Here is a 22,041-nt window from a genome sequence, read left to right as displayed (position 1 = left end):
AGGCTCAGAGAAGTTTGGAGGGTGGAGAGCCCCATGCACTGAGCAAGCGCTCGGGGATCCAGCCAGTCCCCCCCGTCGTAGTCCAGGAGGTCTCCAACCATAGTGGTTTCTGCCAGGATCAGCCTCCGGTGCACCGAGGGAGACTCCGCCACCTGCACGCACAAGGCTGGATTGTGGAGCAGGGGCTCCACGAGGAGGTCTGCTCCCTCGGTGGCCACAACGGACCTGGTCGCCGAAAACAGCTTCCAGGTCTGGAGGAGGTCCTGGTAGAATTCCGGCAGACCTGGTAGACCTTCTGAGAGGTCTCGCGGAAGACTCCTCGGGTGGATAAAAAAGAGCTGCTGGTCGTATCGGAGCCCTCGGAGGTGGCGGAGGAAGGCGCGTGCAAAGGTGCTCCATGCCGGACTACCTGCACTAAAGAGGAATCTCTGCAGGGCCTGGAGATGGAAGGTCCAGACCTGGCTGCGCACGCAGACCAGGCCCTGTCCCCCCCCCCCTCCAGGGGGAGTGACAAGACCCCTGCAGAGACCCAGTGCAGTCCTGGCCAAAAGAACTCCAAAGCTGTCCTCTGGAGCTTGGCCAGGACCTCCGGGGCCAGGGCGCAGGGTGTTGAGCCGGTGCCAGAGCATGGACAGGACCAGCTGATTTAGCACCAGTGCCCTCCTGCGAAGGGAGAGACACTGGAGCAGTCCTGTCCATCTCCACAACTGCTCACCGACCCTGGCATCCAAACCTTGCCAGTTTTCCGGCAGAGAAGGATGCATGGCGGATAAATAGATGCCCAGATAGAGAAGCGGACCCGCGCTCCACCTGATGGTCTGAAGCGCGGGTGGGAGGGAGCCGGCCCGCCACCCGTTCCCGACCACCAGGCCAGAGCTCTTGACCCAGTTGACCTGGGCAGAGGAGGCTGCCGAGTAGACAGCTTGGCAGGACTCCACTCGCACCAGGTCGCCCGGGTCCTGGACCACGAGGAGCACGTCATTGGAGTACGTCGACAGGAACAGTCGCAGCTCCGGCTCTCGGAGCACCAACCCCGTCAACCTTCTACGGAGGAGATGGAGGAAGGGCTCGATCGCCAGAGCGTACAGCTGGCCCGACAGCGGACACCCCTGACGTACTCCCCGCCCAAAGCTGACCGGCTCGGTCAGGATCCAGTTGAGCCTGACCAAACACTCCGCGAGAGCGTACAGCACCCGGAGAAAACCCACAAAATGGGGCCCGAAGCCGAAGGCCTGCAGGGTGCCCAGGAGATACCCATGATCCATCCTGTCGAACGCCTTTTCCTGGTCCAGGGACAGGAGGGAGAATGACAAGCCGTCCCAACACCCAAGCTCCAAGAGATCCCAGACCAAATACAAGTTATCAAAAATGCTATGGCCCGGAACGGTGTAGGCTTGGTCAGGATGGATGACGTCCGCCAGCACAGACCACAGTCACAGCGAGATGGCTTTTGCTACAACCTTGCTGAAGAGTGAGAAGGGATGCCAGTTCCGTAGGTCGCGAAGGTCCCCCTTCTTCAACAATAGGGCAAGCACCGATCGCCTGCACGACAGAGGGAGGACCCCGCTCTCCAAGGACTCAGCCCAGACATTGACGAGGTCTGGGCCGAGGATGTCCCAGAACACGTGGTAGAACTCCACAGTCAGTCCGTCCATGCCCGGGGTTTTACTGTTGGGCATGAGACGGAGGGCTTCCGAGAACTCGGCCAGAGTGAAAGGCAGCTCCAGCCGGTTTCGGTCGCCTGCGCTGACCGTCGGGAGCTCGGTCCAGAGCACCTTGCAGTCAGATCCGGGGAGAACAAACTGGCGTAGAAGGCCCTGGCCCTTCCACGCGTCTCCGCTGGATCCATGAGGGGGGTGCCGTCCTCCGCCAAAAGGCAGGTAACGTGCTTTTGGCCCCCCTCCTTTTCTCCAGGGCGTAGAAGAAGCGGGAGCTGTGATCCATCTCCCGAAGAAGCTGGATGTGAGATCAAACTTAGGCGCCCTGGGCCCTGTGATCTTCCAGGACCCAGAGCTCCTCCCGCTTCTCCTGGTACGCCTTGCGGAGGGATGGATCCTCGGGGGCGGACGCCAGGTGCCCCTCAAGCTTCAAGACCTCCCGTTCCAGCTGCTCTATCGCCACATCCCTCTGCTGGCTGGCGCCCCGGGAGTAGTCGCAGCAGAAGAGCTGGGCACGCACCTTCCCCACATCCCACCATTGCCGCGCTGAGGGAAAGGCGGGCCGCTGCCCCCGCCAGGCCTGCCAGAACTCCCAGAAGGACGCCATAAAGCCCATGTCCTCCAGCAAGCTATTATTAAAGTGCCAATAGGCCGGCCCCAGCCTCTCCGAACTCAGAGAGGCTTTCACGGCCACCAGATGGTGGTCCGTGAACAGGGCCGGCCGGATGCTGGAGGAGTGGGCTCGTGCCAGATGGAACCGGGAGAGGTAAATGAGATCCAACCGGTGTTGTACCAAATAAAAGCAAGCAGGATCTTATGAGGGGGATAAGGCAAAAAGCCACATTTATTGTAAAGATAATAATAAAAATAAAGAAAAGATAGAAGCAAACAACGTTGTTTAACTACTTATTCCTATCACTACTTAACCCTTATACACTTGTGTATATATATATATATATATATATATATATATATATATATATATATATAACCATTCATTCATACATCCATTCATTCAAGTTCTGTGTATAGTTACCAGCCTGGAAGTTGCTTGTGACAGGATACTGGCCAGGTACTCTGTACACAAGTGATGGTAGTGGGGAGCGAAGTCCTGATCAGATGCGCATCTGAAGCTCCTGGTGGGCTGGCAGCAGAACCTTGCACTCTTGATTCCATAGTTTTTTAGTCCAGTTCTCATAGGAATTTTTTCCTATGCCAGTCTGTGGAAATTGCTGCATTATGCTGATGTCTCCAGGGTGGCTGCCAGGTGCTTGTCAGTGATCTCATCGGGTGGACCTCCAGTACTTGGTTTTCTCCACTTGACACCTTTTGGTTGCACTGGCACCTGACGCCTTCTTCAGCCCTTTGTTGCTGTATTCTCAGGCTGGCACCTCTTAGAACCATTCACTCATCGTCCAAGCACTCTCTCATACATTCATACAGTATTTTGTATAATAATAAAAGTTGTAGTTACAGAAAGTTTCTGGGTGGTATTGCTTAAAACATTCTCAGAGGGTATGTCTACACTACAGCACTAATTCGAACTAACTTAGTTCGAATTAGTTAATTCGAACTAAGCTAATTCGAACTAACGCATCTAGAACTAAAAACTAGTTCGAATTAGCGTTTTGCTAATTCGAACTAGCACGTCCACATTAAGTGGACCCTGAAGCGGGGTTAAGGATGGCCGGAAGCAGTGCCGGCAGGGCATCAGAGGAGGACTTAGAGCGTGGAGATGCTGTCTCAGGCTAGCCGAGGGCTGTGCTTAAAGGGTCCCGACCCCCACCCCGGACAGACAGTTCTCAGGGGTGCCCCGCTTGCAAAGCAGTCCTGGCTTGGATTGCCCAGACTACCCACACTGGGCACATCACACCACTCAGCCATCAGCCCGGCTGCACTTGCCTCAGGCTGCCATCTGGGGAGAGGGGGCAATTGGGGGGCTGCAGGAGAGCTTCCACCCCCAGAAGCCCGCAGAGCCAGCCCAGTCCTCCCCATCAGGGGCTCGTGCCCCATTCCTCCCTCACCTCCTTCCACTTACCCTTCCCTAGCCCCTCTTCTTGATGTACAAAATAAAGAAAACGTGTCTTCCAAAATGGAATCTGTCTTGATAGAACAAAACTGGGGGAGACTGGGAAAAGGAGGTGGGAGAGGGCAAGAGAGAGGGTGGGAGAGGGGAGGGCAACTAAAATGATCAGGGGTTGGGAACAGGTCCCATATGAAGAGAGGCTAAAGAGACTGGGACTTTTCAGCTTAGAAAAGAGGAGACGGAGGGGAGACAGGATAGAGGTCTCTAAAAGCAGGAGTTGGGTGGAGAGAATGCATACAGAAAAGTTCTTCATGAGTTCCCATAAAGAAGGACTAGAGGACACCAAAGGAAAGGAATGGGTAGCAGGCTTCAAACTAGTAAGAGAAAGTTGTTCTTCACAAAGCAAAGAGTCAACCTGTGGAACTCCTTGCTGCAGGAGGCTGTGAAGGCTACAACTAGAACAGATTTGAAAGGGAAGTGAGATCAAGTCATGGAGGTTGGGTCCATGGAGTGCTATTAGCCAGGGGGTAGGAGTGGTGTCCCTGCCCAAGGTTTGTGGAAGGCTGGAGAGGGATGGCACGAGACAAATGGCTTGGTCACTGTCTTCGGTCCATCCCCTCCAGGGTCCCTAGGGTTGGCCACTGTCAGAAGACAGGCTACTGGGCTAGATGGACCTTTGGTCTGACCCAGGACGGCCATTATAAGCTCAGGGCTCAGGGTTGGGGGTCTCAGTGGACCACCTTGATTCTCTTGCACACCTGCTCCTGGGTGGCCAGGCTGGCAGCTCTCCTGCCCAAGCCGGCCACTTTCCTGTGCCTAGTGCGGAGGTTGTGGATGAGGTCCACGATGTCCGCACTAGCCCAGGCGCATGCCCGCCTCTTGCGGTCCTGGGCAAGCTCCCGGGAGCCGCCAGCCTGGTCCTGGGAAGAGGGGGAGGGCTGGGGGGCATCGGGTCGGTGGCTCAATCCGTGCCAGGTGCAGGGTCTGCTGGCTGGGTGCTGGCAGGCTTGCACCTGGCACGGGCACCGTAGCCAGCCCATGCCCCTTTAAGGGGTCCGGGGCCGGGAGGGGGGCAGTAGAATTTCCCTGGTGTTGGCCAGAGTGGCCACCAGGGAAACCTGGGGAGGGCTAGCCTCCCACTAGTTCGAATTAAGGGGCTAAACACCCCTTAATTCGAACTAGCTAGTTCGAACTAGGCTTAATCCTCGTGGAATGAGGTTTACCTAGTTCGAACTAAGCGCTCCGTTAGTTCTAATTAAATTCGAACTAGCGGAGTGCTAGTGTAGCGCCTATGAAAGTTAGTTCGAACTAACGTCCGTTAGTTCGAACTAACTTTGTAGTGTAGACATACCCTGAGTGCTGAATAAAGTTACAATGTTTTAAAGAGAACAGGCGTCAATTAAGTAACAATGCCCTTAGTCAATTACAGGGCTTGGCTCCCATAGCAGAGTTAGTGGTTTGACAATGCATTGTTACAATGTATCTTTGCAATGTCAATTTCAAGCTGCCACTTGCACAAGCTTGAGCATGCCCTGGAGCACAGAGAGGGGGGGGGGCTGTTTCTGGCTACATAGGATTATATTCTTAACAGTTCTAAGTTACATGACCTAATACATTATATTCTAAAGGGACAATAATAATAATAAATGTAAACATTTAACAATCTTAACAAATAATAATAATAAGAAGAATTAATAATAAATCTAAACACTAAGTTGTGGGGAACAAATTATGGGGAGTCACTTCCATTTGGGGGAATCACATTTTTAATACATTAATATGTTATCCCTACACCGGGAGTGGCTCGACCGATCATCCCTCACCCGGACGTATGTAAAGGTGGTGCTGTCGTCCGGGTGGTGGTCTCGCCGGACGTCCACCAGGGAGTGATGGTCCACGATCTCCCTGAGGACGTCTGCTGTGGCCTGGCAGTTTGCGAGTCCTACACGGTCCCGGTCATTGAGAGTGGTGTTGAAATCCCCGCCCAGGACCAGACACTCGCGAGGATCCAGAGTGCCGAGGAAGGTAAAAGGTGACCTGGTCCAGGCCTGCGTTCGGGGCCTAGACATTGACCAAGTTCAACGTCAGACCCTCCACATGGGCCCGGAGGTGCAGCAGGCGGCCCGGGACAACCTCAGCGATCCCCAGCACCTCGCGCCGTAGGGCAGGGGAGAACAGGGTGGCCACACCAGCCGAGCGAGCGCCGAGGTGGCTAAAATGCACCCCGTCCCCCCACTCCAGCCACCAGCCACCCTCGACGGCTGGAGTCGTGTGGGTCTCCTGCAGGAAAGCCACTGAGTACCCCCCCTCCCGAAGGAAGGAGAGCACCCGGCTCCTGCGGAGACCCACACTACAGCCCCGGGCATTCAATGTAGCAATGGTGGTGTACTTCATAGCGAGGGCTGGGGTGGATCCTCATGGGCGTGGTGATTGTCAGCCTCCCGCAGGCCTCGCAATAAGCCGCTCCTTGACCCGAAGGCAAGGAGAGCGTCACAGAATTTGCGGGACCGCCGGTAGGCCGTGATGTCCCACCTCTTGGTCCCTCTCCCCTCCTGCAAGAGGGCCCTTGTGGCCCCCAAGATAGAATGGAAGTCCCCCCAGCGCTGAAGGGCGAGCTCCACCTTCCCTTTAGCCCTGCGGGTTTCCGCAAGGAATTGGTGGAGCTCGGCCCCCAGCGCTGAGGGGGTACCGGACATTTCCTTCGTCTGGGCCCCCTGAAGGACCTCGCGAGCCACAGAGATGGGCAAACCGGGGTCCGAGTTCCGGCGCGGCGCCAAGAACGACGGTACTGCACTTCCCGCTCCTGACCCCGGCATGGGAAGGGGCGGCGGAGGGAACAGAGCAGCCCCTATGGAACTGGGAATTGGGGACACAAATACCACCCCCTGAGAGCCGCCTGCAGGTAGCAGGAACGAGACGGCTCCCATGGGGGTGGCAGTAATAGAGGGATGTAAGGGCAATTGGGAAGGGGCAGGCATCACAACGGAGGCGGGAGCAGAGGGGAGTTGGGGGGGAGATAGCGGGGGAGTGGATTCCACAGCAGGGGCGGGAAGAGGGGCGGGCTCAGTGCTGGGCAACGGGTCAGGGGTGGAAAAGAAAGCATCGGTAACGGTTGGGGAGGGATCGGGAATGGAAGGGGATTCGGGGCTGGAAACAGGTTCATGAAGGGCAGGGTCGGGACCAAGGGCATGAGCAGAGGGGAGGGAAGAGTCAGGGTGGGAAAAGGAATGGACATTGTGGGCAGGGTCAGAGGGAGGGTCCCCCGAGTTTGGGCCACCGAGCTGCGGCGCCTCCTCAGTGGGAACTAGGGGGGCAGGAACAGGAAGGCTGGGTTGTCGCCCCGCCCTGTCCACGGTAGAAGGGGCGTCCCCAGGCTTGAGACACGGCCTCTCGGCACCAGTCGTCGCCCCTAAAGGCTCGATGATTTCGGTCCCGGTGCTCGAGTCGGCCGGGCTGGTGGGTAGCACCAGGAGCGCCCCAAGTGTGAGGACGGGGTCGACCACCTGGGGCATAGGGTAAGGGTCAGAGTCAGGGGGTATGTCTACACTACAAAGTTAGTTCGAACTAACGGACGTTAGTTCGAACTAACTTTAATAGGTGCTACACTAGCGCTCCGCTAGTTCGAATTTGAATCGAACTAGCGGAGCGCTTAGTTCGAACTAGGTAAACCTCATTTTACGAGGACTAACGCCTAGTTCGAACTAGCTAGTTCGAACTAAGGGCTGTGTAGCCCTTTAGTTCGAACTAGTGGGAGGCTAGCCCTCCCCAGGTTTCCCTGGTGGCCACTCTGGCCAACACCAGGGAAACTCTATGCCCCCCTCCCAGCCCCGGATCCCTTAAAGGGGCACGGGCTGGCTATGGTGCCCGTGCCAGGTGCAAGCCTGCCAGCACCCAGCTAGCAGACCCTGCACCTGGCACGGCACAGAGCCACCCACCCGATGCCCCCCAGCCCACCCCCTCTTGCCGGGACCAGGCTGGCGGCTCCCGGGAGCTTGCCCTGGACCGCAAGAGGCGGGCACCTTCCTGGGCTAGTGCGGACATCGTGGACCTCGTCCACGATCTCCGCACTAGGCACAGAAAAGTGGCCATCTAGGGCAGGAGAGCTGCCAGCCTGGCCACCCAGGACCAGGTGTGCATGAAAATCAAGGGGGTCCACTGAGACCCCCGACACTGAGCCCTGAGCTTACAATGGCCGTACTGGGTCAGACCAAAGGTCCATCTAGCCCAGTAGCCTGTCTGCCGACAGCGGCCAACCCTAGGGACCCTGGAGGGGATGGACCGAAGACAATGACCAAGCCATTTGTCTCGTGCCATCCCTCTCCAGCCTTCCACAAACTTTGGGCAGGGACACCACTCCTACCCTCTGGCTAATAGGACTCCATTGACCCAACCTCCATCACTTTATCTCACTTCCCTTTAAACTCTGTTCTAGTTGTAGCCTTCACAGCCTCCTGCAGCAAGGAGTTCCACAGGTTAACTATTTGCTTTGGGAAGAACAACAACTTTCTCTTACTAGTTTCAAGCCTGCTACCCATTCCTTTCCTTTGGTGTCCTCTAGTCCTTCTTTATGGGAACTCAGGAAGAACTTTTATGAATGCACCCTCTCCACCCAACCCCTGCTTTTAGAGACCTCTATCCTGTCCCCCCTCCGTCTCCTCTTTTCTAAGCTGAACAGTCCCAGTCTCTGTAGCCTTTCTTCATCTGGGACCTGTTCCCAACCCCTGATCATGTTAGTTGCCCTCCCCTCTTCCAGCCTTTCTCTTCCCCTCTCCCACCTCCTTTTCCCAGTCTCCCCCAGTTTTGTTCAATAAAGACAGAGTCAATGTTGGAAGAAACGTTATCTTTATTTTGTACATCAATAAGAAGGGGGGCTAGGGAAGGGTAAGTGGAAGGAGGTGAGGGAGGAATGGGGTACGAGCCCCCGATGGGGAGGACTGGGCTGGCTCTGCGGGCTTCTGGGGGTGGAAGCTCTCCTGCAGCCCCCCAATTACTCCCTCTCCCCAGATGGCAGCCTGCGGCAAGTGCAGCCGGGCTGATGGCCGAGTGGTGTGATGTGCCCAGTGTGGGCACTCAGGGCACTCCAAGCCAGAACTTCTTTGCAAGCGGGGCACCCCTTAGAACTGTGTGTCCGGGGTGGGGGTCGGGACCCTTTAAGCGCAGCCCTCGGCTAGCCTGAGACAGCATCTCCATGCTCTAAGTCCTCCTTTTATGCCCTGCCGGCACTGCTTCCGGCCATCCTTAAGCCCTGTTCAGAGTCCACTCAATGTGGACTTACTAGTTCGAACTAGCAAAACGCTAGTTCGAACTAGTTTTTAGTTCTAGATGCGTTAGTTCGAACTAGCTTAGTTCGAATTAACTAATTCGAACTAAGTTAGTTCGAACTAACTTTGTAGTGTAGACATACCCAGGGAGAGGAGGGGGCAGCGCCACAGTGGCGCCGCCCAGACCGAGGCCCACTAGCGGAGGGTCGTCATCCCCCTGGGTAAGCGGGGTTAGACCCAGGGCCTCGATCTCCTCGAAGATAGAGCTCAATTCCATCGTCTCGGCCCCGGAGCCCTCCTCGGCGGTAATGGCAGAGGGCTCAGCTGGTACCAGGGCCGGGGGAGCTCCATCCGAGGCCTCCTCAGGAGTGAGCTCCGCAGGGGGGACGATGCCATCCCCCCTCGCTGCCACGGCATCCTCGGCTGGTTGACGGTTGAGACATAGCAGGTTGGTCAGTGGCCTGTCTTTGTCTAATTTGTCGTTACCTCCTCCTATTGTCAAAATACCTCAGAGCTTGATTGAAGGGCAAAGATTTGTATCTCCGATTAAAATATCTGTTCTGCTTCAGTTTGACTGCAGGAACATGTATGCCAAAAGTTTTCAGCATCTCCCTGGAATCTTTAAGGGTACGTCTAGACTACATGGCTCTGTCGACGGAGCCATGTAAAATAGTTTACTCGGCATAGTCAATGAAGCGGGGATTTAAATAATCCCAGCTTCATTAAAATAAAAATGGCCGCTGACAATCAGCTGATCCGGCATAGCACGGCAGTCTAGATGTGGCACGGTCGACAATGGAAGCCTTTGTTGACTGCACTGCATCTAGACTACCGCGCTGTGCCGGATCAGCTGATCGTTGGCACAGTGTGGCGGCCATTTTTATTTTAATGAATCAGGGATTATTTAAATCCCCACTTCATTGACTATGCCAAGTAAACTATTTTACATGGCTCCATCGACAGAACCATGTAGTCTAGACGTACCCTAAGTGAATGGAGGGACTCATCTGTGGTATCTGCAAACAGCTTTGATCCTTGGGAAGGGGAGATCTTCTACCGTGGCCTGTACCTCAGGGGAAAACCTGACAAATGAAACCAGGAGGACCTTCTCATCACAATGGTAGTCGCAATCAATCATGATGCTGTATTGACTGCGTTAAGAGTGGCTTGTAGCGCCATACAGGAAATCAGAATGCCCTCATTTATGTTGGCTGTGAATTGCTCTCTTTTATCTTTGGATAAGTTGTCAATAAAGAGTGAAAGCTATTCAAAGATATGGTGGTTGTACTTTGCCAACTTTGCCGTGTAGTTTGATACATGGAGCTGAAGGGAGGCTGAGGAGTAGGCATTTCTTCCTATGAGGGCTTCCTTATCATATGGAGTGGTAGCGTGGCACTCTGTATGTCGCTCTGATTAACTGCATCTATTACTATCGAGTCAGGGTATGGGTGGGAAAAGAGAAAATCCATGATGCCAATGATGCTGAATGGGGAACCGTCGGTGCCACATGCTTATGCCTCTTCAGTGCCGGTGGCAGCATGGGTACCAACAGTGCCATATGAGGCTTAGCCTTCTTTGGTGCCGGCGGTGCCTTGGTGGAAGATGGCTTGATCTTCTCTTTCTTCGGCACTGATGTGTATGCTGACAGTGCCAGTGGCACAAGTTTAGACTTGGCTTTGCTGGGCGCTTTGGTGCTCAGCTTTGTTAGGTACTTGGTCCTTCAGAAATTGTTGATGCTGGACAGTCCCAGAACCGCCCTGTCCAGAGCCATAGCAGGGATCAGAGAAGGGGGTTCTTGCTCCCATTTTTTGGAGGGAGAGTCACCTTTCCCCGAGGAATGAGATCTCTTCCTAAATTGCTCAGAGGAAGAGTCTCTTGAGGTAGAGCTGGCAGATATGGCCCTTTCAGACATGGCCAAGGGGGACAGCTGGCATGGGGGAGAGGAGTACTCTGGGTCTGAGGCTGGTCTCACCATTTTCATGAGTGATAGAAGTTTTAGTTGAAGCTCCCTGCCTTCCATGTGTGATCCATTAACTATCTGCAATGCTGGCACAGTGGGGTAGCATGTGCCTGACCCAAACAGCGCACACACAGGAATGACTGAGACAGGGATAGGTAGCCTGCTGGCAAGGCAATGTTTGAATTCTGGGGAACCAGGCATCCCAGGTAGTAAAAGTCTGCAAAGCCAAAAAATGGTAACTGTATAACAGGAGAAAAAGGTGTTTGTTTGTTTTTTAATTTGAAGAAAAAACCTTAACTCTAAACTAGAAAGAACTGTAATGCAAACTAGGTAAGTAAAAAGGAAATATTCAAATTTTCCAAGTATGTAATAAAATAAATTAGATAACAACTGCGGTTCTGACAAATGTCGGCAACGGTAGAGAAGGAACTGAAGGGATGGTAGGTTGCACATACATGTTAGTGATACTGCACATACCGTCTGCCTCGTGTACACGGCCTACCGGAGGGCACTGCTACCGTAAATCTCCAACTAGGCACGCAGCAGTGCCCAAAAGACCTAAAGTGGAGCACCCACAGGAACACTCCTCGAACAAGAATGTCAGTTATACCTATCGCATAAGGGACCTATACAATTCATCAAGTCAAGTCCCTTGCCCTCATATTAGGACCAAGTACCATCCCTGACAAATATGCCCCAGATCCCTAAATGGCCCCCTCAAAGATTGAACTCACAACTCTGGATTAAGCAGGCCAATGTTCAAATCACTAAGCTATCCCTCCCCACAGCAACTATTCTGAAATAACGCTGCTCTGTAGGCATACCCTCAGTGTTTTGGCTGTGGTCAGGATTTCACCACAAGTGTTACATTCTGCTCTCTAATACATCATTGTAAATATAGGGTAACTCTAAGGACTTCAATTGGAGTACTTTGGATATATGCTAGCGTAAATGAAAGTAGACTAGATTTCAAAGTTTTTAATGATGAGTCCATTTTCCTATTTGTGTATGTCCTATTTGTCCACATGAAGGTATGAATCTACATAATGCAAGCTGTTTAAAGAATAAGGTATATCTCCAACATTTTAAACAAAGGGTCTGTTGATATTAAAATTTGCTGAAAATTTTGCTTTTGTAAAAGAGTGCAATATTTAATAATTATATTGCTTTTTAATTTCAAGGTGAATGTTTTCAAACTTCTAAAAAACACAACTCTATATGCCCTTCAAAGTAATTAGCAAGTTGCAACAATGATTGGTACAAAACAATTATTGTCATTGATCAGCACCGAACAGATAATTTTAAACAAAGTCATTGTGTGCTCAGCAGATTACAGCTTGTTAACAGGCAAGTTCTAAATGACCTCTTAAGCTAGTGAAATCAATGATGCATATTCCTCATTAAGTAACATCAAAATGTAAGTGGTCTTATAAATAATGTTTATTTTAAGCACTAAAACAAATGGTAAAACCTTGATATATCAAAAGCCATCTGCTCATGGAGATTTTTTATATGATTATTTTATTTTGAGAGGATTATTTTGGTTGCTGAATATTCACAGCAACCTTAAATTGTCCAGACAGAAAGACAAAAATATATCACAGCTCAATATGCAAAAAGTAAAACTGATTCATGGAAAATAAATTCAATATGATAAGCTTATATTTTAATCAATTTCTGAATGTTACGCTTTTTATGGAGGTCAGAGACAGATAACAGTGACTAGGGCCAAAGAATCTAGAGAGATGGAGATGGGAGTCATTTTTTGAACATGACTGCAGTGAATATACCTTAGTATTGAATGTTACTCCTACCATGGGCATCTGGTGGCTTAGGTGAGGGAAGGCATTGCCTTCTGAAACTGCCAACCAGGCCCTGCACACACTCTGCCCCCAGAACACCTGTTGTAGGAGTTCTGAGGATGGAGTGTTGCTGCTCACAGGGCCTACCCTCCCTGTATTCCGGGCTGGGGAGGCTGGAACTACGCAGCCGCCTCCCTCTCAGTAGCTCCAGGAGCCACACTGCATAGCCTCCTCTCTTCCCCGCAGTGTTCCAGGGAGGCAAGGGAGCCATGCACTGCACACATGCTCCTTCCCCTCTCTTCCCCTCCCCCGCTGCTTCGAGGAGGTGGGAGAGCTGTCCTGCATGCTCACGCTCCCTCGCCTCTCTTCCCTTCCCTGGTGCTCTGGGGAGGCCTGGGCGCACTCAACGCACTGCCCTGCCTCCTCCCCTTCCGAGGGGGACGCATTCAGCAAACTGCCCACCCTCCACTCCTGAGTCTCCTAGCCCCAGATGCACCAGCCACCCAAGATTCCTACCTACTATTAAAGTTTTAGGTCTTTTTCTGAGCAAACACAGGAAATGTAATCAACTAGTCTGATAGCCCTGGTCGACACTAGGGAATTATTTCAAAATAACTCCCCCTATTTTGAAAGAACAAGGTAAGCGTCCAAACTACCAAGCCCGTTATTTCAAAATAAATGTCTTGTTATTTTGAAATACTAACTCCTGCTTCTAAAGAGGAATAACACTTATTTCAAAATTGTTTTTTTGAAATACTGTAAGTGTGGACACTCAGCTGCTATTTTGAAATAATTGGCCTCCAGAGGCTTCTCACAGCTGCCCTTGTATTCCCATTCTCAGCAGTCTTTAAAGCTCAGCCCCATGATGCTCTCACACAGGGACTCCTTGATCCTTCTCACAAGGTTCCTGGAGAGATCTGCCTTACTCCAGCCTCCATGGTGGGACACCGTCCCTCAACAAGTCAACACTAAGGAGGCTGGGGTCATGGAAACACACAGCAGTGCTGCTTACAGCACAGAGTCATGCCCTCACTTAGACAGCATCCACTCCCGGTCAAACATGGCAATGTGGAGGATACCAATCCCCTGCATGGAAACCTGCCAGAGGGAGGAAGTGAAAGGGAACCTAGTAACACACTCTTCCACAAGTGACCTCTGTCATTCACACACACCTCTCCCAATACCCTTTCCCCACAGTGGGCAGGGACAGAAATTCCCTCTCTATGGGATGCAGCCAGTGATGGATCCTGTGTGTGTGTGGGATGCTGAAGGAAGCTGAGCTACCCCATCCCCTGCTCCTGCCAACAAGCTTCTGGCTTGGACGGCACATTTCCAGGCCTGCTTGTCCCCAGGATGTAGAGGTGCCGAGGCTCCCCTGGGATGTCCGTGCCCCTGCAGAAAAGTGTCCGTTGTATAGGCAACAGATGGCCTTACTTGAAGCACATCACTTTGAGTATCAGCTGAGGGATCAAAACTAGGCTTCTTGAACAGTGTCTCCTGGAATGACTGCCCATGTCACTTTTCTTCTCAGCTGGGGCAGCTGCAAGCATGGCGTGCAAGCTCACAGCAGGCTGCCACCACCGGGGGGATGTTGCACTCACTGAAGTCCAGACTGGTGATGAGACCCTGGAGCCTTCCCTTTACATGGCCAAATGCACACTCCACCACCATGTGATACTTGCTGAGCCTGGCCTTGAAGTTTTCTTTGGTGGTGTCCAGGCTGCCCATGTAAAGCTTCATCAGCCAGGGGAGCAAGGGATAGGTTTGTTGCTCAGGATGCACATGGGCATATCGATGTCCCCAACCCTGATGGTGCCGACAGGGGAAAAAGTGCTGGCGTTCATCCTATGGAAGAGGCTCAAGTTCTGGAATACGTGGGCATTATGCACATTCCCTGACCACCCAACGTAAATGTCCATGAACCGTCCATTGAAAAGTAACCCTTTCTATTGATGTATTCAGAAGCATGGTGGTCGGCAGCCAGGATGGAGATGTGGATGTCATCAAAACCCCGCTCCTGCAGTTGGAGAAGCCCATGGCAGCAAAGCCAGCGATGATGGGGTCCAGGTTGCCCAGGGCGATGACCCTCCATAGCAGGATGGCATTGATGGCTTTGACCACCTATTGAATCATAGGGTTATAAATGACCTCAGGAGGTCACCAAGTTTAACTCCCTGCTCAAAGCAGGACCAGTCCCAACTCAATCACCCTAGCTAGGGCTTTGTTAAGCTGGCACTTAAAAACCACTAGGGATGGAGAGTCTACTACCTCCCTAGGTAACCCATTCTAGTGCTTCACAAGCGTCCTAGAAAAATAGTGAAATAGTGAAACTTGCATGAGCACAGCCCCGACTCTGGATTTCCCCACACTGAACTGGTTCCCCAGGAGCAATTGCTGGTTGGCATGGCGAGCTTCCATAGGCTGATGGCGACACACTTCTGCAGGGGGTGGAGGGTCGCAGATGAGTGTTCTATCACCTGAGGGCAGGAGCGAGCCACTCATAGAGCTCCAGGAATGTGGCCTTCCACATGCAGAAATTCTGGAACCACTGCTGGTTGTTCCACCACTGCAGGATGATGCAGTCCCACCAGTCAGAACTAGTCTTCTTCTGCTAGAAGTGGCCTTTGACAGTGTGCAAAAAATGGAGGGGAATTAGGTGCATCATGAGCACCAGTGCCTGGGTGAAAAGGTCTCCTGGTCTGAGCTGCTCATTGTGGTCCTGAAGCATTATGTGGGCAGTATGCATGGAGTGAGCCATGAAGCTCAGCATGAAGCCCAAGAGCCTGGCATTGCTTTGCAGCAGAATAAAGAGGCCAGAAGAAAATGAAGATCTCATTCCAAAGATTATTCATGGGCTTAAAGAAACACATATGCTTAAATGTGTTGTTGGCTTAGTACCCAGTGGTCCACGAATGTAATATTTTATCCTTTAATCACTTGTGTAATGGATACAATAGATTTTGCAGTTTTCCTTTTGAGAAACTTTATTATTCTCTATTTTTATTAAATGAAGTACAAGAATTGTTTGCATTCTTCTTTGACTAAAGAATTACTGATTATATCATCAATGAGGTTTACACATTCTATTCCTATGCATTTAGTCACTTGTATTCATTTTGTTGCGTCTGTGACAGGGTCATGCCAGGCACTAACATGTATCCGATTTCTCTTACAAAAGGTATAAATAGCAGAGCATTTTCCTGTACTTCCTGTAGAGTTTAAAATATTTGCAATATTATAAACTAATGAAGTAATTACATTGTCCATTACAAGACCAAAGATACTGTCATATAATAGCTGCTCAGTAACCTGGGTGAAATGCATTTTTTGGTCTGGTTCCTAGCGAATAAGTATCCACACTGCACAAACTACCATTGCTATTTGCCACCCTTCCTGACAGTCTCATCAGAGAAGAATGGGCCTGGAGACTGAACTACCCAACCACCTGTATTCCTGCAGTATAAGGATAAAGGCTGTGACCACTGTCTGTTTTCACTTCCTCTCAGAGATATCCAATAGCTTCCAGTTTCCTCCTACACACTGATTCATTGGTCCACATCTCAACCAGTTATAAATATGCCCAATTTGCTAGTCAAAGGTAGATAGGTAAGAGAAAAGAAATGCACAACTTAAATTGGAATGTAAAGCAGATGATTTTCCATATGAAACAATCAGACTTATAACAGAATTAGAATATCGTTAAGTTGAGACAAAATCTAGCTATTAATTAACTGTCTTTGCAGGTGTTATAGGCTATTAAAGTCTACTCCACTCAGTTCTTTCCTGACTGATTAAAACCACAATGTTAGTAAAAACAAACATTCTTGGTGTTGTTATAAGTTTATTTTAATTGACCCAAATGTATTTTGCAAATTGATTCAATCAGATGCCCTATCAATTCATGGGGGTAATGTGCTCTATGAATATTAAACTACTGCAGTTCATAAAAGCTGAAATATGGCAGTGACTAATATGACATACTACCATATTATCTAATAATACATAAATTCATGGAAGTTCTACTAATTTATTACAAAACAATAGAACGGAAAAGTTAAGTTAAAGATGTTATAGACAAAGATATCACAATATGATTTGGACGAGTTAGGCAAAGTTGTAATTTACAGAGATGGGAATTCAGCTTACGTTTGAACATTTACACATACATTCATGCAAATATGTGGGTTACTTTTTGGTATTTTCATCTTTTATCACCCTACATTAAATGGTACAAGAATCTACATACAAATGTCTTAAATCTAGCAGTAATTTTCAAATACCACCATGATTACTTAGTGTAACTTTAATTTTTAACTATATGCTATTTCCTCCCCTTTGCCATCAGCATATCAATCAAGTTTATATATTCTGGTTTGCTCATTTTATTAAAAGCAAATTCAGAGCACAATTGACTTTTCATTTGTTTAACAAGTGAAGAAATATTTACCCTGACAGCCATTTCATTGTAGAAATTCATCTTCATAATAAAATATGCTGTCTGTGAATCAAGAAAAAAAAGATGGCATACATTTCAGTTACACAAAGACAGTGCTCCTAGTTTTACATATAAAAGATAAGAATCTTTATACATAATACATAATAAGAGTTCTAGGCATAGAAAGAATAAAATCAAACTTTATATTGAAGAGATAGGCTTCCTAATACATAATGCAGGCTTAACCAGAAAAATCTATGGTAGTCAAACTAGGAGCTAATGGAGATATATGATCATAAAATGCTCTCCGCTGAGTTTGATAATCAATGGTGCACTACTGAGAGTAGAATAACAAAGCAGAAATATTCACAAGTGCTGGTGACACGTAGTATTATATGATTTATTCACTGGGGTTCTTTTAGCCAAAACTCATAGAAACATAAAAGGAATTCATATTTCAAGACGTCTGATTTAATGAAAAATTCAAAGAAATGCTGTCTTCAGTTGAAATCGTTCAAGGATCTGGATGCGGTGATGGAGCAAAATTGTGCCTTCCAACCATCTGTACTAAATGTTATGTACTTAGCAGCCTCCCGAGTAATTCTGGGAATTTTGTTTCATTTAATATTCATTTTAACATCATAAGATCATAAATACAATGATACCATGTTACAGTGAATCCCCTGATATAGACAACATTTCCTAAAGTCTTGGTTTCCTTCCAATAAAGTTGAATTCCTCTCATAGTGAACAGATCCCCTGTTCTACTGAACAATCACTTGGCAGCATAGGTTATTTTAATGGATACATCACTTTAAACTAAGCTTTCACATCTGTTCTGCCCTCTAATTACAAATGCAAAATGAACATAATTCACAACTGTATCATAAAAAGTAAAATATAAGTACTTTAAATGCAAGTGTATGTTCTTTATTTAGCACAACAGGCGGCTTTTATGTTTTTTTCACATATTTTAGAGACAAATCAAAGGCAAAAGTGCTTTTCCCTGATATAGTGAATTTTCTCCCCATGGCAACAAGAATTCACTATAAAAGAGTTTCGCTGTAATTAGTGTTATTTGAATTGCCTACTCTGATCCAAAGCAAATTGTCTGTGGAGAGCAGCAGGACTGGATTATTTATCAACAGTCTGGGCAATTAAGAAACAGTTGGCTGCAATATGTTATTTACAAATGAACACAATGATGCTACTTCATTTTAAATTCTCTTTCTTCATTATATTAAGTAATGCATAAGTCCTGCAGTTTAATTAAAGTGCATTTTAAATACTTTCTTAAATATTATACTGTTCACTAATAATAGAAACATTTGCAAAGATGCAATATTTACGCCAAAAATTGCAGGAATTCTAATGTTTTAAATTTGAAAAATTTTACTTTCTATGGAAAAATATTTCAAACAGTAGCTCACAATTATGAATTAGATCAGTTAATGGCATCTGTCTTAACTTTTCTCTCCATAAATCTTTAATGAATGGTGTTAGCTCTAGACCACAAATATAGTAATGAAATATTGCATTCCATTCCCAGGAATATTCTGAAGCTGTTAAGATTAAATGGATTCAATTTTGCTTCACCGCTCATCTTTTCAGATTTAGAAAGAATGCAAAAGCTCTTGCTGGTACAGCCCATTAATGAATTATTTGTTGTTGAAAGTAGCTAGGGTCAGAAATGACCTTGGGACTCCTGTTTTGCCACTAAGCAAAAATAGTTTAAAACACCTTTTTAACTCTTCTCCTGATCTGCTGAGGAAATTCCACTTCTGAATGCTGAGGACACCTAGGCTGTGTCTACACTGGCGCGATCTTGTGCAAAAGCAGCTGCTCTTGTGCAAAAACTTGCTGCCTGTCTACACTGGCCGTGTGTTCTTGCACAAGTAAACTGACATTCTAATGTATGAACTATGCGCAAGAACTATGATGCTCCCGCTCAGGAATAAGCCCTTTTGCGCAACTATTCTTGCGCAAGAGGCCAGGGTAGACAGGCAACATGAATTTCTTGCGCAAGAAAGCCCTATGGTTAAAATGGCCATCAGAGCTTTCTTGCGCAAAAGAGCATCTACACTGGCAAGGATGCTCTTGCGCAAAAGCACATCTCTTGCGCAAAAGCACATGCCAGTGTAGACGCTCTCTTGCACAACTACTTTAATCCAAGAACTCTTGCACTAAAGAGTTTTTGTGCAAGATCACGCCAGTGTAGATGTAGCCTTACTCTTCTGAGCCGGAACACTGTTAAGGAAGGTCACTCACATAAAAAGGTGCCTTATAAGAGCGTGATCTTACAAAAGCATGGCACTAAGGCACAGATCACTCACATGAAGAACTACTTAGACAACTTCCCTTGCTTCACAATTCTATACCTGAGGTATAGAGAAAAGGCGAGGGCCTTTTCTCCCTTCTCAAAATGTGTATCCTGCCTAACTCTCTCCAAATCCTCTCACAAGAACAAACAAAAAAACCCACAACTGTCCACATCAAGCAAAACACTCCATACCATCTACACTACCATGTTATTTTGAAATAATAACTCCCGAAATAACTATTTCAAAACAAGCTTATTCCTCTTCACAAGCAGGAGTTGATATTTCAAAATAACAAGCCCATTTCTTCAAAATAATAGACATATTAGTGTGGACGCTCACCTTGTTTTTTTTCCAAATAACTCCCCAGTGTAGACATGCCCTTAGGGACTAATACCTCTACTTTCCCTCTCTTCTACAAACTTCTTCCTCTGACAAGAGTAACAAGCTAGTAAAAATCCCAGCTGATTAAACCATCATGTATTCAATCCTGCAAGAACTATAAGTCTCACACACAAAATTTTGGACCTTACAACTTTAGGAGCTTCACAACTCAAGATCCAAGTGCAGAAGCTAGCCAAATGGGTAACAAGTTTGTTTCATAGATATGGTAACGGCATCCTAAGATTCAGTTGAAGGAAATAAAGACAGAGAAAAGTTTGCTTATCTAGACATAACAGCATTTTAACTTTTTAAATTGTACAGGTGACTATGGAAACAAGAGAATGAAGGAAGTAAGAACTGTAACAAATGTAAGGGAACTGTTAGCCCCTCACTAAAATTCAGTGGGAGTTTTTGGTTGGCCAGCTCCCAGTACCAAAAGGGGAAGGGTCCATGAGAAATCAGGGCCCTGAGACGGACAGACCCCAGAGACAATGGAAAGCAGCCAACACTCCAGCTCAGCCTGTTTGACAGGTTGGACAGGCCAGTGAGAAAATTAAGAGGCCAGGTCCCATCCTCTGTGTGAACTGGGATTTTCTGGGTCTCTCTGAGAGAAAGCAGAGAGAACTAAAAAGAGCAGGAAGAAGAGCAAGCTGTGTGGAGAGACAGACCTGCAGTGCCAGAGCCCAAGGAGCCCAGACCCTGTGCTAAGGGGCAGTCCTGCAGCAACAGAACCAGGCACACACAGCCCAAGGAGTGCAAGCTGTGCTGAGGGGCAGTTTTGCAGCAATAGAGCCAGGCACACACAGCACAAGGAGCGCAGACCCTGTGTTGAGCAGCAGACTTGCAGTGATCAGAGAGCCAGAGGGGACAGAAAAGCAACACAAGGAGCTGGAGACTGGCAAAGCAGCACAGCCTGCAGCTGGGTGTGGTGAGCAGCTGGGACCAGCAATGTGGGGGGAGAGGCTCTGGGCAGAGAGACACCACCAGCCAAGAGGCCCCGCAGGCCAGACTGGGAGAGGGGTCCTGCCACCTAGAGCCTGAGGCTGTGTGGTCACTGCCAGAGCAAGCGTGTCCAGCCTGCAGCCCCCCTGCAGCACAGCCAGGGCCTCAGAGAGAGCCCAGGAACCTATAAGGAACAGACTGTGAACTGTCCTTACACTATGCAGACAGCTGTTTGTGATGTCCCCATGTTACAGAGCAGGGCTCTGTGTTCTCATTTAACCTGTCTCATTTTTTCTTATTCTTTTCTCTTTAATCAGTTGGGCTACGTCTAGACTGGCATGATTTTCCGCAAATGCTTTTAACGGAAAAGTTTTTCCGTTAAAAGCATTTGCGGAAAAGAGCGTCTAGATTGGCACGGACGCTTTTGCGCAAAAGCACTTTTTGTGGAAAAGCATCCGTGGCCAATCTAGACGTGGTTTTGCGCAAGAAAGTCCCGATCACCATTTTCGCGATCGGGGCTTTTTTGCACAAAACAATACCGCATTGTCTACACTAGCCCTCTTGTGCAAAAGCATTTGCGCAAGAGGGATTTTGCCCGAAGGGGAGCAGCATAGTATTTCTGCAAGAACACTGACAATCTTACATGAGATTGTCAGTGTTCTTGCGGAAATTCAAGCGGCCAGTGTAGACAGCTGGCAAGTTTTTCCGCAAAAGCAGCTGCTTTTGCGGAAAAACTTGCCAGTCTAGACACAGCTTTGATGTTTAATAAATTGATCACTGGGTCAAGAAAGCATGCAGTATGAAGAGAGCACCCCGGAGTGGGGACACCTTAGCCCCTACCCCAAGTGACTACAAGGTCAGGGATTAAGCCCCAGGAAACCTGGGCCCAGCCTTGTTGGGATTTCGAGGACTCTGCTACTCAGGAGAATGGAAGGAAAGCCCTCAGAGTCAGGGAGGCTGTTGGGTAAAGGAAGTGGGAGCAGGGACTCATCCTTTCGTTGGTCCATTTCACTGGGGTAGTAGAGAAGCCAGGAAAGTTCCCCACAATAGCGAGACCATTCCCCCGCTTACACAAAGAGAGGAAATGTTAGTTTATGATCCCTAGAGGAAAAACACTGGATCCTCTGGGAATAAAATGCAAACATCCCATCAAGCCTCTGGGTTTCAACATGGAAAAGGAAGAGGAAGTTACTCACCTGTGCAGTGACTGATGGTCTTTGAGATGAGTGTCCCTGTAGGTGCTCCTCATTAGGTC

At 48.7% G+C, this 22,041-nt stretch overlaps 1 protein-coding gene across 1 annotated transcript in view; it reads right to left on the bottom strand.

Annotated features, from left to right (window-relative positions):
• Positions 1-22,041, bottom strand: part of SPATA17 (spermatogenesis associated 17) — a 252,327-nt gene that overhangs the window by 195,059 nt on the left and 35,227 nt on the right. Inside the window, exon 4 of the mRNA XM_006137342.4 lies at positions 17,155-17,205. Coding sequence (XP_006137404.2) covers positions 17,155-17,205 — 51 coding nt within the window. The remainder of the gene's footprint in view (positions 1-17,154; positions 17,206-22,041) is intronic.

The sequence above is a fragment of the Pelodiscus sinensis genome, chromosome 3 (assembly GCF_049634645.1).
Source record: "Pelodiscus sinensis isolate JC-2024 chromosome 3, ASM4963464v1, whole genome shotgun sequence".
Lineage (NCBI taxonomy): Eukaryota > Metazoa > Chordata > Testudines > Trionychidae > Pelodiscus > Pelodiscus sinensis.
The sequence above is the reverse complement of the archived record's forward strand: the minus strand, read 5'-3'. Positions and strand labels throughout refer to the sequence as shown.